Genomic DNA, 15,752 nt, shown 5'->3' with positions numbered 1-15,752 from the left:
TAATAATAAATAAGTGGACAATTAACACCTCACATAAAAACATAAAATTGGACATTCTTTATTGTTCATAGTCTCTTGATTGATGAAGTTTATCTTGTGTGTTTGTCTGAAGCACATTTATTTATATGAAAAACAACTAAGAAAACGTGTTAACAATGCAGATGGAAATGTAAAAGTGAAGGACTTCTGTATACCCTCTACTGAAAAAGAGACATCTAATAATCCAAAACTAAATACTTGTTTTTTAAACCTTTACAAGAAAATGTTGTCATTTTATCGAATGATAATATTTGCTATGTCATTTAAATCTCTTTTTAATTAAAAAGATGTCTAAATCTGGATACAAATTGTACAAAAAAAATCACCTTAGGCAAAAGGATTCTTATTTTTTTAATTAACACAGTCAAATTCCATATCACTATACATAATTTTTATAAATATTCTTTTTACAAAAAACAGCTTTAAAAAAAGTTAAATAGAAGTAGGCAAAGTTTTTGCTTAAAAGATTGAAGCTTTCTGAAATGTAACAAATCTATTGACAACCTTATTTCCGTGTAACTAGTCTGTTTCTACTGCAACAATATTTCTTTAAAGATATTTGGAAAAGGATTTTATTCTATAGCATGTACTCTTAGAAAACAATACATTAAAATTTAAACAATAGAGATCTGGGGAAGAGCTATATAACTTAATGATATATAGCTTTATATAGCCCAGTAAGAATTTATTCCTAGGTGTTGGTATAGAATTCAGTTTTGCCTGATTATCAAATAACATTTTTTGATTAGTTAGCTCTCTTTTATAAATTTAGCATACGTAAAAAAAGTTTTAAAAAGTCTCATTTATGGAATAATGAATGATAAAACATTATTTTCCATAGGTAGTTATGTGTTTTAATCAAGCTTCCAATAATCAGGAAAAGGTTTCAACTTGGTGTGGAAGAGCAGTTGTCACACTGGGCTTGTCTTTTCCTTTCATAAAAAAGGTAAGTAGCTCTCCTTTGCCTTTCACAAATATGGGGCCTCTTCTGATGAAGCGGAAACCGTACTCTTTCAAGATGTCAAAGCAGTCCTCCACCACCTTAGGATAAAGAGGAAAACAACATTTTAAAACTGAGATTCTAAAACTGAGGAGGGAGTCTTAAAGTACAAAGTGTTCAGTAATGTTGAGTCAGCAAAACTGTGCATAAGTGCATAAGCACCTGGATGTTTCCCATAACTCCAGTCGACTCCATTCTGCTGGCCACATTGACCGTGTTGCCCCAGATGTCATAATGAGGTTTACGCGCTCCAATAACTCCAGCAAGAACTGCTCCTTTATTCATACCTAAAGGGATAAAAAAGGAGATGTAAATAGAGGCAAACATAAAAGCCTTAAGGCACGAGCAGGCTTTTGCTGACCAATCCGAAGCATAAAGTTGTTGAAGGACTGTTTGTTGAGGTTATCAAGGGTGACTTTCATTGCCAGGGCAAAGTCTGCCAGGTCAGCCAGATGCTGCCAGCGTTCCGTTAGTGACCGGTTCTCTGACTTTGGAAAAACAGAGTGACACTTTTAGATTTCACCAAGTCCTGATATTATGAAACAGCACAGACAATTTTCATGTGATCTCACCTTGCAGTTGCTGTATCCATTGGTGTTACTCCCTGGTGTAAGTCCAGAAGCAGCCATGTAAGTGCTTCCTATTGTCTTGATCTTAGTGATGCACTGGAACTCATCTCTGTCCAACAACTAAAAAAAAAAGAAAAAAGAATTATGCTGATTACATTTGTTGACCGTTTAAATTAAGATGTAACACGAGAGTTACACATATGTGCATTTGACAGACTGTGACGTCTGAACCCACACTGTCAAAGTCTGAGATGATCTCATTGAGAATCCGAAGACACTCAATGCCTCCATTGTTGATGCCCTCCTCAGTGTAGAAATCAGAGAAGTTGGGGATAGAAGCAAACATAACACCTGTTTCATCATAGGACTGACTGTACAGCTCCTGCAAATAAAAAAAGGCATAATTAATATTGAAACTTGTTTTGACGTAAGGTCAAGAAATTCTTCAGCTGTGTTAATAAAAAGGACCACAAGGTGGCACAATTACGTTACGAATTAGTAAAACTTGAGATTGATCTTGAATTGATTTTATTCATGTTAAATAATGAAAAAGAAAAATTAATTAACAAAAAATCAAGGGACAGTAACTTGATTTAAAAACCAAAATAAATTTTAACCCTTGAAGTAACTTATTTCTTTTACTCCCCTTGAGAAGGTGGGTCTAAGGGGAGGGATGCCCAGTCTGTTTAGTTTAGTTTAGCAATCAGCTGTTGTACTTTATAACTGATTTTATGTTTTGTACAATTAGTAAAGCCCGTTGTTGTAATATTGGGCTATATAAATAAAACAGAATTGAATTGTTTAAAAATTTTTTTTACCTATACTATAATTAATAGCCAGTTTATGTGATCAGCTGGACAGCGACAAAAACGAAACAAAAACAGAACTTTCTACAAGTAAAGGGTGAGCGTCACACCAGGGTGTAGCTATAAAGCAAATGACAAGAATTTTATGAGAGAGAAGAATGTAAAGTTGAAGGAAGAGAGACTTCATAACATTTTCAAAATAAAAGAGTGCTGTTTGGTGAAAACTAATTCTTTAAATGTTGTAGTAATTCCAAAATAAAAGCATCATGTTCAAGCGTAATAACTGTTTTTCTGCTGAGTTACTGAAATGATTTATATTTACTATTTAGAACAAAAAATAATATGTAATACGATTTTAACTGATTTAAAGGAGAAAACAAGAGTGGTCTCAAAAAAAAGATTCACCTTGACTTCTGAGTTCTAAAAGAATTGAATTACATTTGAGCATGAAAAGAAAAATTGGAACCCATTTGAAATATTTTTTAATCTGTTATTTTTGTTTATTACCAATAGTTATGTAGCCCTCAAAGGACATAACTGCTCAAAACATGCCCCCTGGCTCATTTGAGACTTCAGTTTTTAAAATAATGCACAAAAAAATAGTGATGAACTTGCCACAAACTCCTAAATACCTCATCTCTCTTTTTTGTGCCCAGGAAATGTTTGGCCACATGCTCTGGCAGCATGTTGGTGACCAGCGCTTCATTCCAGCGCCTTATTTCAAGCACTTTCTCCTTCTGGTCGTGCACGCCAATCTTCCAAAGAAACAGTTTCCTGGACTGATGCTCCAGCTGCAGGCACAGAGTCAAAAAGAAGGTTGGCTTTCTTGTTTTTAGCTGCAGCTCAGTTAAATGTTAAATTCAACTGTCACTCACATGACGAGCAAAGAAATAAAAGCTGATCATCATGACAATAATCATTACAGTCATTAGGTATTTGGACGGCACCATGGATGTTCTGGAACACAAACACAGCAGTGTTGTCAAAATAAAGCAACAATAATCTGAAGATACAATTAATTGTTCACCTTAAACCAAACCTTACCCGTAAGAAGCAAACTGTATGTAGTCATAAAGATCAAATATGTCCTTCCAGCTGTAGATGTTAACAGCCCCAGCTGCTGTGACTACAAGCATCATGAGACCCAGTTTGATTATGTGGCTGACCTGTACCAGCATGGCTGTTGCAATGAGTGACATCACAGCCATGAAGCTGTAGTATTTGGGATTTTCTGCACAGCCATTGTCACCAAGTGACTCCAGCACAGGGCCCATGGTGCTGTTGAAGACCCGCAGTGATGACGGCACACAGCTTAACTGCAATGTCAAGCAGGAAGTGAGGAAAAGAATATCAGTTATTTGGTCTACAAATAAAAGAAATCAATTCCAATATTCTAAATTGTCCATGCTGGCAGTATATATACACAGAATACTATCATCACCACAACATACATGATTTAATACTTCTTTATCTTGACAGTTTTATTCAGAGGCTTTCTACTTCAAATTCATACCAATTTATATTTTGTGCATCCAGTAGATGTCCTGTTAGACCAGCTGAAGCTTCAAAATGATATTGAGTAACCAATTGGTTGAAAGGCTTCAAAGCCTCATGAAAATGTATCTGCCCATCACAACAAAACAGTGTCTGAGCTCAACTGAAGGCATTGTAGCACCATTACAAGCTGGTGAAATGGCTGGCCACACCCTCCTTATGCATCCTCTAATCAGCAGAGAGCATTCTGACAATTTTAGTTGAAATATTTTTCTAAATTTAAATTTAGGGGGGTCACAAAAATCGATTACGGGTGTCATGGTTTTGGGGTGGGCATTGCCCCCTCTTGCTTACGCCTTTATCCGACCTCACATCCAAACAAATATTTGTTAGTTCTATCTATCTATCTATCTATCGATCGATCGATCGATCGATCGATCGATCGATCGATCGATCGATCGATCTATCTATCTATCTATCTATCTATCTATCTATCTATCTATCTATCTATCTATCTATCTATCTATCTATCTATCTATCTATCTATCTATCTATCTATCTATCTATCTATCTATCTATCTATCTATCTATCTATCTATCTATCTATTTATTCAAATGTTGTAAATGTTATTAGTCTATACAACAAGTTGCCACTAGACAAAGCATCTTTTCATAAAATCAGTATTGACTCCTAATTTGCTCAGACTGTTTTAGACTGTAGGGGTTGATGTCAGCAGTAACAAGCTGCTTACAGCTTTTCTTTTTTACATTTCATTTCTTTCTTTCTTTATTTGTACATATATGGCAGTCTTGTTTAAATGGCATCAATCTTCACTGTGTATCCTCAAATGCCTCAAAGCCATCAGTGTGTGTAGCAGGTTGCTCCTGAGAGGTTGAGCCAGCACCATCAAGGCAGACTAATGGACCCCGCTGGGAGCATGCAGTCAGACGCATAAAAGACAGCAACAGTCTGACGCGCACAAAGTGGAAACACTCTAATGGAAAGCCAAAGGCAAACAATTGCTAAAAAAAGATAAATAAAAAAGACCAAAATGACACGCATCACCCCAAACAGAGTTTCTAGAAAGAAAACAATTGTAAAAAAATAAATTAAAAAAAGCTAAAATGATCTGCATCACTCAGAACAGGTTTTCCAGAAAGCTGGAGTTTAACACTTTTTTGTTTTGACATAAACATGGATAGGATAAGAAAAAAATGACCAAATGTGCTATATGTGTGAAGTCCTACCATGTCAGCGATCACCGCCATGGTTAAAACAAATATGGCCGCCATGGCCCATGTGTTTCTTGCCCACCTGGTGCGATCGATCCACATTGAGAAGGAAACCAGTCGTTTGGAGAACATCTGTGACATAAATTAGTTATTATAAACATGAAAAGTTTTTTTTTTAAATTTTCTCTGAAAATGTAAAATCGCTAAATAATAATGACCATGCTATGAAAGCACAGGCTTATCACAGTAAAAGAAATCCCAATGAATTCAATCAAAATTTTCTTCCATTCACTCACCCTGGGGAAGATGGCAGCAAGGGAGCACAGTGTGAGGGTTAGTAACAACACCTCTCCAATAGCTAGAGTCACATAATTCACAACAAGCCTGCAAAAACACAAGCAAACAATTGTTTTGCTTAAACAGATCCAGGATCATGGAGTGCTATGAAAGAAATCCACTTTCATCTGAATGTTGAGATGGTGGTGATCTAGTAAATATGAAGCGTTCACTCACAGTGGATCTATAAACACCTCCATTGCCGTGATGAAAAAGAGCACTATGATGCAGCAGGAGAAGGCCGCTCCACTTCGCTTCTCCTTCTCTGAGGAGTAGTGCTCCTCTAGCTTCTTGTCCACAAAACAGAGAGAAACGGGGTTGATTTTATGATCCTTCATTCTGTCAAAAACAAACATACAAACAGTGTTTCAAGAAGTGCCCGCAGTCAAAAAGGGCTGATTTGAGGAGGACCTTTGTTTTGCATTTACATGCACCACATACTCTTTCTTTATCTATTATATACTCTGCAAATATAAATATATAAATATCCACAAAATATTAAGATCAAGCCCAAAAAAAAACTCATTTAAAAAACTATTTGAATAATCCCAAATTTAAATCCTTTAGCAATCAAAAATATTCATGTCTACACTTTATGATTCAGAGTAAAAGTTGGATAATTTCAAAGTGTAAGCTTTGCTTTTGTCTTCTCCTACATTTGCTGAGACTCTCTGTCCAGGAGCTCCTGCTGCAGCCGTCTATTGATCGCTTGTTCCTCAATCATCTTGTTCCTCTGAAGTGAGCCATGAAAAAATAGACAATAATGCGCCATTTTTACAGGATTTTGAGTGTTGGGTGGGTAAATATTGTATTGGTGTGTTTAGATTTTTGACAGATAATCTGTTTTGTTATGATTCACCTCCTGTTTGGAAGCAGTTGGCACTAATTGGAGAGAGCTTGTGTTTCCCTGGGTGGCTTTCGTGTTGATCAGCTGGTTTGAATTCCTGCTGCCCACATTGTCTAGTGTCTAACAGAAGAAAACCAGGGTCAACTGTGGAAATCCATATTTTTCGTAGTATTTGAAGGGGATATAAAACTCTTACCTCTCTCTTAAGTCCTTGTTCTGTCTGTTTTGGCACAAGAACCAAGTATGTCTCGATCCCTTTCTCCAGCAGATACTCACACCTCTCCCCACCGCTCCCCGGCTCCACCTCAAACTCCCCGTGCAGGCTGTCCTTGGTGCTTTGGGAGATATGTACTCTCCTTGTACGGCACAGAGATTTTCTTCAAACAAAACCCAAGAAAGGTGCAACCAAAAACAAAGCGCTGATATTGCTCCATACCCCGGAATTCCACCGGACTCCATCTTGTTGGCCACGGTGACGTCTGTGGACCAGACATCAAACTGCCAGCGCTTCTGCCCGAGCACTCCACCGAGCACGGTGCCTGTGTGAACACCCACGCGCATGTCCACATCCGTTTTTGTCATTTCACGAACGTACCTGCACAAAATACAAAATGTGGAGACCCTTTTTATTTCATGTTGTGTTAAAATTTTCCTAAACTTCATTCTCTTATAAGCCCTCATATTTGATTTCGTACATTTCCTTTACTTAAGATTTTTCCTGGTGAACCGGTGTGCCTCCTCCTTTCTGTTGTGATTCACATCTCTCCTAACATGGTCTCAGTGTGGATTTCTGACCATTACAGAAGAAATATAAAATTCTTCACTGCCAGAATTCTTGTTCTGGCAGTGGAGCCTTTAGACCTATTTTACTCTGAAACCAGCTGCCTTTTTGGATATTCTCTTTATGATTTTAAATCAGCTCCTAAAAATCTTAACTTTTCATGCTGCAGTTCTTTAAATTACTTCTTTATTTTATAATTTATGTAATATTAGATTACATAGTCTAATATTACATATTAGACTTTACTTTCCTTGCTGTGTTTAATGTGTTTATATTTAAAATGTGCTTTATAAATAAAGTTGCAGTTAAGTACAGGTTTTATTAAGAAATGAAATTAATTAGTTTCATAAAGTTTAAATAAATTGCTTTGATATCCACAATAACAGCAATAATTTCATGCAAACTTTGAGCTAATGTTATATCTTTCTTGGTTTTTCTTGCACCCAATTTACTTATGCGGTATGAATATTAAATAGTTACTCACGAGATGGCTTCCACCATTGCTAGGCCCATCATTATCGAGCAAACGGCGTGGTCTTCTCTGAAGTCAGGAAGGCCGCAGATACAGTAGTAACAATCTCCAAGAATCTTAATCCTCAGCTGATGGTATTGCTGATACAACAAGACAAAATGAAATTAAAAAATGAAGCCTGAGTTTGCAGTTTAGTGTCCAAAAGGTTTGGATCGAATTGTAAATAAAAACAGTCAAATCCTTATTTGCAGTTTTACACAACCTTATGAAATACGTCTTTTTTTATGCACCCAAACTGGGAGAAAATATTATAAAATATTTTTTCATTTTTTCTTGGAAGATGCTTCTGTCATTTATAATAGATGACTAAATTAGCTTGTGTGTGATGTCATGTGTGAAAATGTTACCAAGTATTTTAGATGGAGGAGATTCCAATCAGCTTCTCCTCCCAAAGATTTTCTGAGATGACGTTGTGACTCTGTGATGAAAGCTGGGATCAGCTCAATCATAATAATCAATAATACTATAAAACTTGATGGATGGCATTAACTTGTTAAGATTAAAATCATTTGCTAAAATAAAGTACTTTGGAATTTTTTAATGAAGTTGTTCTGAGATCTGTCAGTGTTTTTAGATATATTTCCTAAATACAAAAACTGATTTTTTTATTATTTTAAACAAACGTTCAATAAATCGGAAATTTGTGTTCATGTGATATTTGCACTCAAAACAAATTCCATATTCATGCATTTCACTGCTTAGATTTTACTCTTAATCTTATCCCGTCTGATGTTGTTAACATTTTAACCCTTGGACTATGTTTTTTCTATTAGTTCTTAGTTTACTGAAATTCTTTTGAATTTGCAAGTTCGTTTTCTACATTTAAATTTAAAAGCTTTTTCAATATTTTGTAACCCATGGAAAGGGTTTTATAAGCTTTTGTGTAATTGTGTTTAATTTATCTAATTTTTTAATTTATCTAATCAATTAAACAAAAACTACAACTCAAACTACAACCATATGCGGTCCACCAAAACCAAACTTATATTGATGATCCTTTTTAATGTTTTATTTCTCCTGTAATTCTGGCATCTACCCACAAATGGTCCTCTCCAAATAAATTGACCTGCAGGTGCCGAGAGATTTTGGAAGATTTTTTTGTTTTGTTTGTTGTTTTTCTGACGTTCATGCGTGTTTTTTACAAATCAGAAAGTCGTTTTTCCGATCATTTTAACACCACGTGAACGCAGCATTTCACTAAGTTTGTGTTTTCCCTGAGGGACATCAACCCAGTGGTGCAATTGGCACTAAAATGGGAGCAAAAGTCACAGTTTCGAAATAAATATTCAAAACTGTTCTGTTTATATATTAATTTTTAATCAAAAGAAAAGCATGTTTTTGTGTAGATGTCATGTTATTTCTTTCCCTTATGAGGTGGATTACTAAAACACGTCACGTCCGGCTCCTGGCCCGGGTCTTCTGTCAAGTTTTAGAACCCTTTGTGGCCTACCAGTCAAAAGGTTTGCCCATCCCTGATGTAAAGCAATGCAGTATAGCCCAGTAACAGAAAGACAGAGACAAAAACTCATTTTTAATACTCACAGCTGCCAGTTTGTCAAAGCGGGCAAAGAGTTCATTGAGCAACTTAACCAGCTCTTGGGCACTACAGGTAGACGATAACTGGGTGAAGCCTACAATGTCTGCGAAGAGGATGCTGTGGACCAAACAGATGTGTGTAAAGAAACCTCTTTTGGATTAAAAAAGGAGAAACTTCTTTTGAGTCTGACCTGACGTTTTCATGGCGGTACATGTACATGGTGTTAAACTGCTGCTGCTGCTGGACGTCTGTCTGATCGGCCTGATTCTTCATGCCTTGCAGCATTTCATCAGCAATGTGTTTGGGAAGGATGGACAGCAAAAGTTCCTCCTGTTTAAACAGTCAGACAATGAGGACATTCCATTACTGTACTCCATTTCGGCATCCTCCAGTGGGTCTTAAACGAAAATCTGTCAAATTAATTAGACTCCTTTTTCAAAGGTTTTTTCTGGATTTCCTTAGCTGCTCGCTTATTTTTTTATAGCTTTTTTTACATTATCATTGAGTTGCTTTTTTTATCTTTAAACAATTTCCTGTCTTTACTTTGGCAGCACGAAATCAACCACCATGGGGGAAACAGTCACATCTTTCAAATATGGTCAGCTTTCATATAGCCTTTTCTAAATTTATCAAAAAGTCTGTGTTGTAAGTACATAATTACACAATCACCAGAAAACATGCTTCTGAAATGTTTGGAAAAATGTTAAATGTAGGTTATGACTTTTTTTTCTTACAAGTTCCCTGATGGCAGCCACTGTGGGGAAAACCACAGTCTCCCTAATTGCCCTGTTATCTCTAAGCAGAGCAAAACATGGTTTAATAGTGTAGCGCATGTGTTCCACATGCCTGATATATATTTGTTTTAGGGCAGAAGAGTGTTTGCCCAGAATGAAAGAATCTGTTGTTCTATTTCTTGAAGCAGGGGCGTGTGCCTTCCTTCTTTACCTGTTGAGTACTCTGCTCCTCCAGGGTAAGTTTGACCTGCAGAGACTGACGAGCTTCTAAAAAGGCTGTCCTGTACTTCCTGTCTGCCATGTAGAAGGACATCACGCCCACTAAGGTGGCTCCAACGTATAGCATCACATTAGCAAGGAGCTGGAGGGAGGAGAAATAGTTTCTTTCTGTAATACCCGCATACATAAGTCAGCTGATGGAGGGGCATGGAAATTTTTAACCATATTAAACAATGTTTACACTCCTTTTTCTGCTATGCATAATAATGAGGAAGAAAAACATGTAAAGTGCACAAATTTTGATGTCATTTTGCTAAATAAATGTGACATGCTCCTTTTTTGCTTTTGCTTTTTTTTGATTACTACCTTTGTTTCTTTTTTTTATCAGTAAAATATAAAAACATAAACGTGAAAAATCTTAGAACAACCAACGTTGCCTCCCAAATCTAAAAGCAAGGCACAATTAAGCAAAAACAGATAAGAACATTCAAAATCAATTTTTTAATATTAAAAAAATAGAAATTGAATTAAATATATATTTATTTTATAATGTATATATTTATCAAATACATATATAGATAAGTAAACACAACACATACATTTATGTTAGAAACTAACACGACTTAAAAGTAGGATACTTTTTAGGACACTATAATGATAAACTTTTAAAAAGTCCAAATTATTAAAACTACATGGATTGTCTGAAATATCAAACTGTTATATTTATATAAACTATATAACCAACTATTGCCAAATGACATTCAGAATTTATTTATGATTATGAAGAAAAAGTTAAATAATGTTTTAAAGCAACCTGTAGTGAATTTGTAAAATTACTGTATATTAAAAAAATAGTAAAAAAATAAAAAACTAAAAAAACTAAGACACAACACAAGAATATATGATAAATAATACGTCGAAAGATAAAATATGTTATTAATATTGCTATTATAATATTATAATATAGCGGTTACCTCAAAAAAGTAAACTTCTTCAGATTAGTTTGACTTTATTTAACAGAAATGTTCTATTACAATGGTGAACCTAAAAATTGAACAATTTCAGAACATAATCATATCTGATAAATCATATCAGTGCAAAGATTTATGTTTTTAAACTTTGCTCGGATATTTATTGTGTTATTAATGCATTTTCCTGTTTTGTGAAGCACTTTGTGTGCGAATGGTGTTATACAAATAAACTTGCCTTGCCTTAAATGTTTGTAGAAAGTTTTTTTGTACTACCTGTCTGACAAGCATGGGCCCCTGCAGGTGGTCTTGAAAGGTTTGGGCCACAGTCACCCCCAGCACCAAGGTGTGGACCCCGCAGGAGAGCGTCGTCAGGAGGACGAGGGGCACCAGGTTGAGCGGCAGAGTCAGGAAACTGGAGAAGCTGAAGAAAGCCTGCCAGCCCACGGAGTCACTGGCTCCAGAGAAGCGCTGGTAGTTCAGGCCCATGTAACACAGGACGTGGATGGTGACCATCATCCACAGCGCGTACGGCACCGCTCCACGCGCCACGGGGGACGCGGGCAGTCTGCGGAACCGGCACAGCAGGTACAGCGCCACGTCCATCAGCAGCCCCGCCGCCGCCACCAGCAGCATCACCAGCTTGTCCCGCGTGTACACCACCGCGCACATGACGACGACGAAGGCGTTGAACAGAGCCGCAAACGCCACCAGCACCAGCAGGTTCTCCTCCCTCTGTCGCCGAAAGTAGCTCTGGTAAAGTCTCTCCAGTGACTCCGGCGTAAAGGTGAGGGACACAGAGAGCGGCAGGCAGCGGCAGCATCTGGACCGGATCACTGCCACCTCACGGCTCCGACGCGGGTCATGACCCGCAGCGCCGGGCACCCGCACGGAATACTCCACGGAGCATTCTGTGGACGGGTCCGTGTCTGATGTGGGTACCCGGTCCAGTGGCATGCAGAGTGCTCAAGGAAAGCTGCTCAGGTTAAGATAATCCAAAGGCGCAGAAATCCCCAAAATCCATGGAAGATGCGCAATGATGGCCATAACTGGGCATTTGGATCAAAACGGAGTTGAGGAAGAGACACACCTTCATGAAACTCCTCTTACCTTGCTCAAGCCTAATTCCTATAGCGTTTAAACATCTCAAATAGTCCGACTTTTCCTTGCAGCTGAAGTTTAACCCGGCACCATGGCAGCCTGGAGGCCCATCATCCATTTATCCGAACAGAGCGCCTCATACTCCTATGTACACTGCTTTAAATTACATCAAGATCTGCAAAATAGAATCAGGTTTCAGGAGCAAATCTGTCTCCTCCCACACCCACCCCTTCCTTCTGGAAGCAACAGATCCTCTGCTGCCCAACTGGGAAAAAAGTGATGAAGATCAGACAAAAGCAAAAGAGTAAGGTTCATTTTTTTTTATTTTTTTTTTATTTCAATATGACACACACAAACACAAACATATACATATATATATATATATACACCCAAGTTTCAACCTTTAGTGTACATCAGAGGAACATGGCCTCATAAAAGTCCTGGTGTGCTTTTTGGCACTAAACTTCAAAAATCTCAAGTTCTGGTCAATAATCAGTCTCTGTGGCTGTTCGATGTTTCTGCTTTTCCGATCATCCCACTCAGAGCGCTTCCCAGAGCCAGGGTTATAGCCACCAGAACCCCGATGGTCCCCAGTGTCCCCAGAGCTGCGGTGCCTAACGCTGCGGCGCCGAGCGCCCCAGCACCGATGGGGGCTGCTGCTGCGGTGACCGTCTCCATGCCAATTCCTTTAATTAGCTCCGTCCCTGTCAGGTGGCCCCTTTGCAGATTCACCTTGGTGTGGAACGGACTTTTTGTTGCGCCAAGAGAAAATGCTGCTACTGCAATGAGCGCCACCGTCACAAGATCTGATGCTGTCAACAAAGTTGTTTTTAATGCAACCCCTTTAAGAGCTACGAGTGTCCCAGCCACGACAGAACCCAGAATGATTAAAGTAGAGTTTCTGGAATCAAATGTCTGCTTTGCTGCAACACTTGCTGCGCCGAGTGACACCCCTGCAGCAGCTGCTGCCCCTAAAGCTGCTGCTGTGGCACTTCTGGGTTTTAGAGGGCTCTCCAGAATGGCTCTTAAAGCCAATGATATTGTCACACTAGCTGCAATAGAGATCTTTCCAGCCACCTCCGTTCCCAGTCCAACCATGGCCACCGTTCCCAGGCCAGCTCCCAGCAACCCCGCCGACAGGAAAGCCACCCAGAGGACTGAATTTAGCATCAACACCACCTCTGTTTCCAACCCGTCTCCTGCTTTGCCTGTCCCTAAACCCACAGAAAACCCAAGAATTCCCACAAAAACACAATAGAAAAATATTCGCTCCAATAATTTGCTGCCTGTATTGGGTGCTTGCGCTACACTGCTTGTTATGGTCTTTCTGAGAGCGTAGAGGGCTCCAATGGTCAGGATCAGAAAGAAAAGTCCAAGTATGGCGCCCATTTGTCCATAGACAACACTGAGGTACAGAGTGGTAAAGATTATCAGCAGAGCTATGGTCATGTCATTGACATTGGAGCATGAGTAGATGAAAAGAACCAAAGCACCTTGGCCTGCAATGTAGATCCACGGTGGAAGTACTCCAACCAGAACTCCAGTGGTGACAGCGCCTGCCACCACCGAGGCCCCAGCTGTGGCTTCGGTCAACCAAGGTGACCCCAGTCCTGCTTTGAGCATCAGCTTCATCACCGCGGCAGCAAGCAGGAAACCAGCTCCGAGCGACAACAGTGCTGAGGTGAAGACGAGGCACGCCGTCACCACCGTGACCCCAGTGGAGCCGGCACGTGCAGCAGCTCGAGCGGCTGTCTTCAGCAGGACATCCTTCATCAGAGAGGACTCCACAGCAAACGAGGCGGCTTCTCCAAACGCAAACCCAGCAGCGGCGCTGCGGAGGACGGTCTCCAGCAGCTTAAAAACTCCTAAAGAAAAGAAATAAAGCATTCTGAGTTACGACTCTTTAAGTTCAGTAAAAAACATTCCATTAGTCTATTATAGTGGCTACAAAACTCAGCCTTTAAAGACCCACACCGATCAATTTTGGAGCTATTTTAAAAGCGTTCTTTTAATAATGATTATGCTGTCATTAACTAGAACATAGTTTCTGTAGAGTCTTAGGAGTTCATTACAAATTTACCTCTGAGTTGCTGAGAGCTATCAGTTTACATGCTCTCCCGCTAGCTTACAGCCCCTCACACCCGCAACCTGACAATATTGGTACAGCAAAAATGGTGAGTAACCTTGGAGCTATCCAGTCGTACAGTTTTGATCCAGATCCAGATGCCTGCTCAGTTGAGGAAAACAAAGACGTTTCTGGATTTAGTTGTCTATAAGGGGAGGCATCAGAATGGTGGGAAACAGGGATCTTGTGGCCCCGCCCATCATATTTTCTACGTAACAATTAAGTTCTTTTTCAAACAGCATTTGCTTTTTGTCTGCTCCTGATTTAGAATCAATTGAATAAAGAAATAGAAATACAATTTTATATGTTAAATTTTCTTTTTGTCCTCCATTTTTTAGAAAAATGCCACAGGAGGATGTTAAACACACCAAAAACACAGTTTTCATCTGAGTGGGTCTTTAAAAAAGTGAGCAAAGCCACTTTATTTTATTCCTAATCTGTGTTCATAATTTGGGATCTTACACTTTCTTATCTTATAGAGATTTTACATAAAAAGTTCTTACTGTTATCAAACTGCCCCTTTGAGCATTTCCTTTGACAAATTTCCCTGCGTGAAAAACCCTGTGACATCAACAATAAGTCATAAATCTATTTTTCCATGTCTTTTTTCTTTTTTGAGTCAGATTTCTTACTTTTCCTTTAAGTATTTTTTGACATAAAAGCTATTATACCTTTAAAATAAAGCACTTTTTTGGAAAATTCACTTTTTACTTCTCTTAAAAAATGATTTAAATGGATAGAATCCGAATAGACATTAAAGTAATAGATTTGTTATAGGGTTGCATGTATTGAAAATACAGCACTGAGACTTGTGATTATTATACTGATTATAAATGCTTAATGTGAGCTTGTTTGCTGCTATATGTAGTGGACCTTTTTGAAAATGACAAAAGGATTTGACCTTTTAAAAGCTTTTTTTCTTCCAACACTTGGGTTCATTCATGTGTAAACCTGCTCCTGTCCCTTTAAGAACAAAATGAAAGCACCTCCGAGCTGAAACCCAAACCCAGGAAGTGTGTCAAAAAAAGCCTAAGAACAGCAAACATTTCAACAGACCGTCTCAGCTTCATTAACAACTGTGTCTGCCTATGAAACCCTGCAAACACACCTCTCCATTCATGTTCTGCATGTATTCTGCTCCACATCTTCAGCAGTTCTGTCTCCAAACTATCATTCACCTCCCAATACCAGTTTTAGACATTAGTAACTGAGATCTGACTTTTAAAAAGCTCAGCTATTCCATTTTATGGTGTTTCTGCCAGGTTGCTACATCTCATAAATATGTTCTCATCTTACCCAGGTTTGATTCTGCCATATTACTTCTGTGCAGCAGTGAGCCGGCCTGGAAGCTCCGCCTCAAGTTTTGTGATGTCACAATAAAGTTCGCATGAATGAACCAATCAGATGAGTCCCTTCTCCGTTCTGGTGAAA

General features: G+C 38.5%; 2 protein-coding genes across 3 annotated transcripts; both read right to left on the bottom strand.

Annotated features, from left to right (window-relative positions):
* Positions 1-377: 377 nt before the first annotated feature.
* Positions 378-12,356, bottom strand: adcy3b (adenylate cyclase 3b). Its single transcript, XM_004083842.5, has 20 exons — positions 11,372-12,356; positions 10,120-10,269; positions 9,365-9,504; positions 9,180-9,291; positions 7,590-7,717; positions 6,761-6,919; positions 6,521-6,680; positions 6,337-6,444; positions 6,134-6,210; positions 5,655-5,816; positions 5,438-5,525; positions 5,157-5,273; positions 3,459-3,730; positions 3,290-3,371; positions 3,047-3,205; positions 1,844-1,990; positions 1,612-1,728; positions 1,401-1,527; positions 1,202-1,326; positions 378-1,080 (listed from the first exon to the last, which is right to left on the bottom strand). Exons 1-20 carry the CDS (start codon positions 12,050-12,052, stop codon positions 913-915), a joined length of 3,279 nt encoding a protein of 1,092 aa, XP_004083890.1. The 5' UTR covers positions 12,053-12,356; the 3' UTR covers positions 378-912.
* A 147-nt stretch (positions 12,357-12,503) lies between these two features.
* LOC144990019 (uncharacterized) lies at positions 12,504-15,742 on the bottom strand. Of its 2 annotated transcripts, XM_078942411.1 has the most exons (3): positions 15,618-15,735; positions 13,690-14,061; positions 13,405-13,601 (listed from the first exon to the last, which is right to left on the bottom strand). In XM_078942411.1, exons 1-3 carry the CDS (start codon positions 15,634-15,636, stop codon positions 13,555-13,557), a joined length of 438 nt encoding a protein of 145 aa, XP_078798537.1. In that variant the 5' UTR covers positions 15,637-15,735; the 3' UTR covers positions 13,405-13,554. The 2 variants fall into 2 exon arrangements, with proteins under 2 accessions (XP_078798536.1, XP_078798537.1); XM_078942410.1 differs by having other exon boundaries at positions 12,504-14,061; positions 15,618-15,742.
* Positions 15,743-15,752: the final 10 nt, after the last annotated feature.

Source organism: Oryzias latipes, chromosome 24 (assembly GCF_053564925.1).
Source record: "Oryzias latipes strain Hd-rR chromosome 24, Olatipes_Hd-rR_3.1".
Lineage (NCBI taxonomy): Eukaryota > Metazoa > Chordata > Actinopteri > Beloniformes > Adrianichthyidae > Oryzias > Oryzias latipes.
The sequence above is the reverse complement of the archived record's forward strand: the minus strand, read 5'-3'. Positions and strand labels throughout refer to the sequence as shown.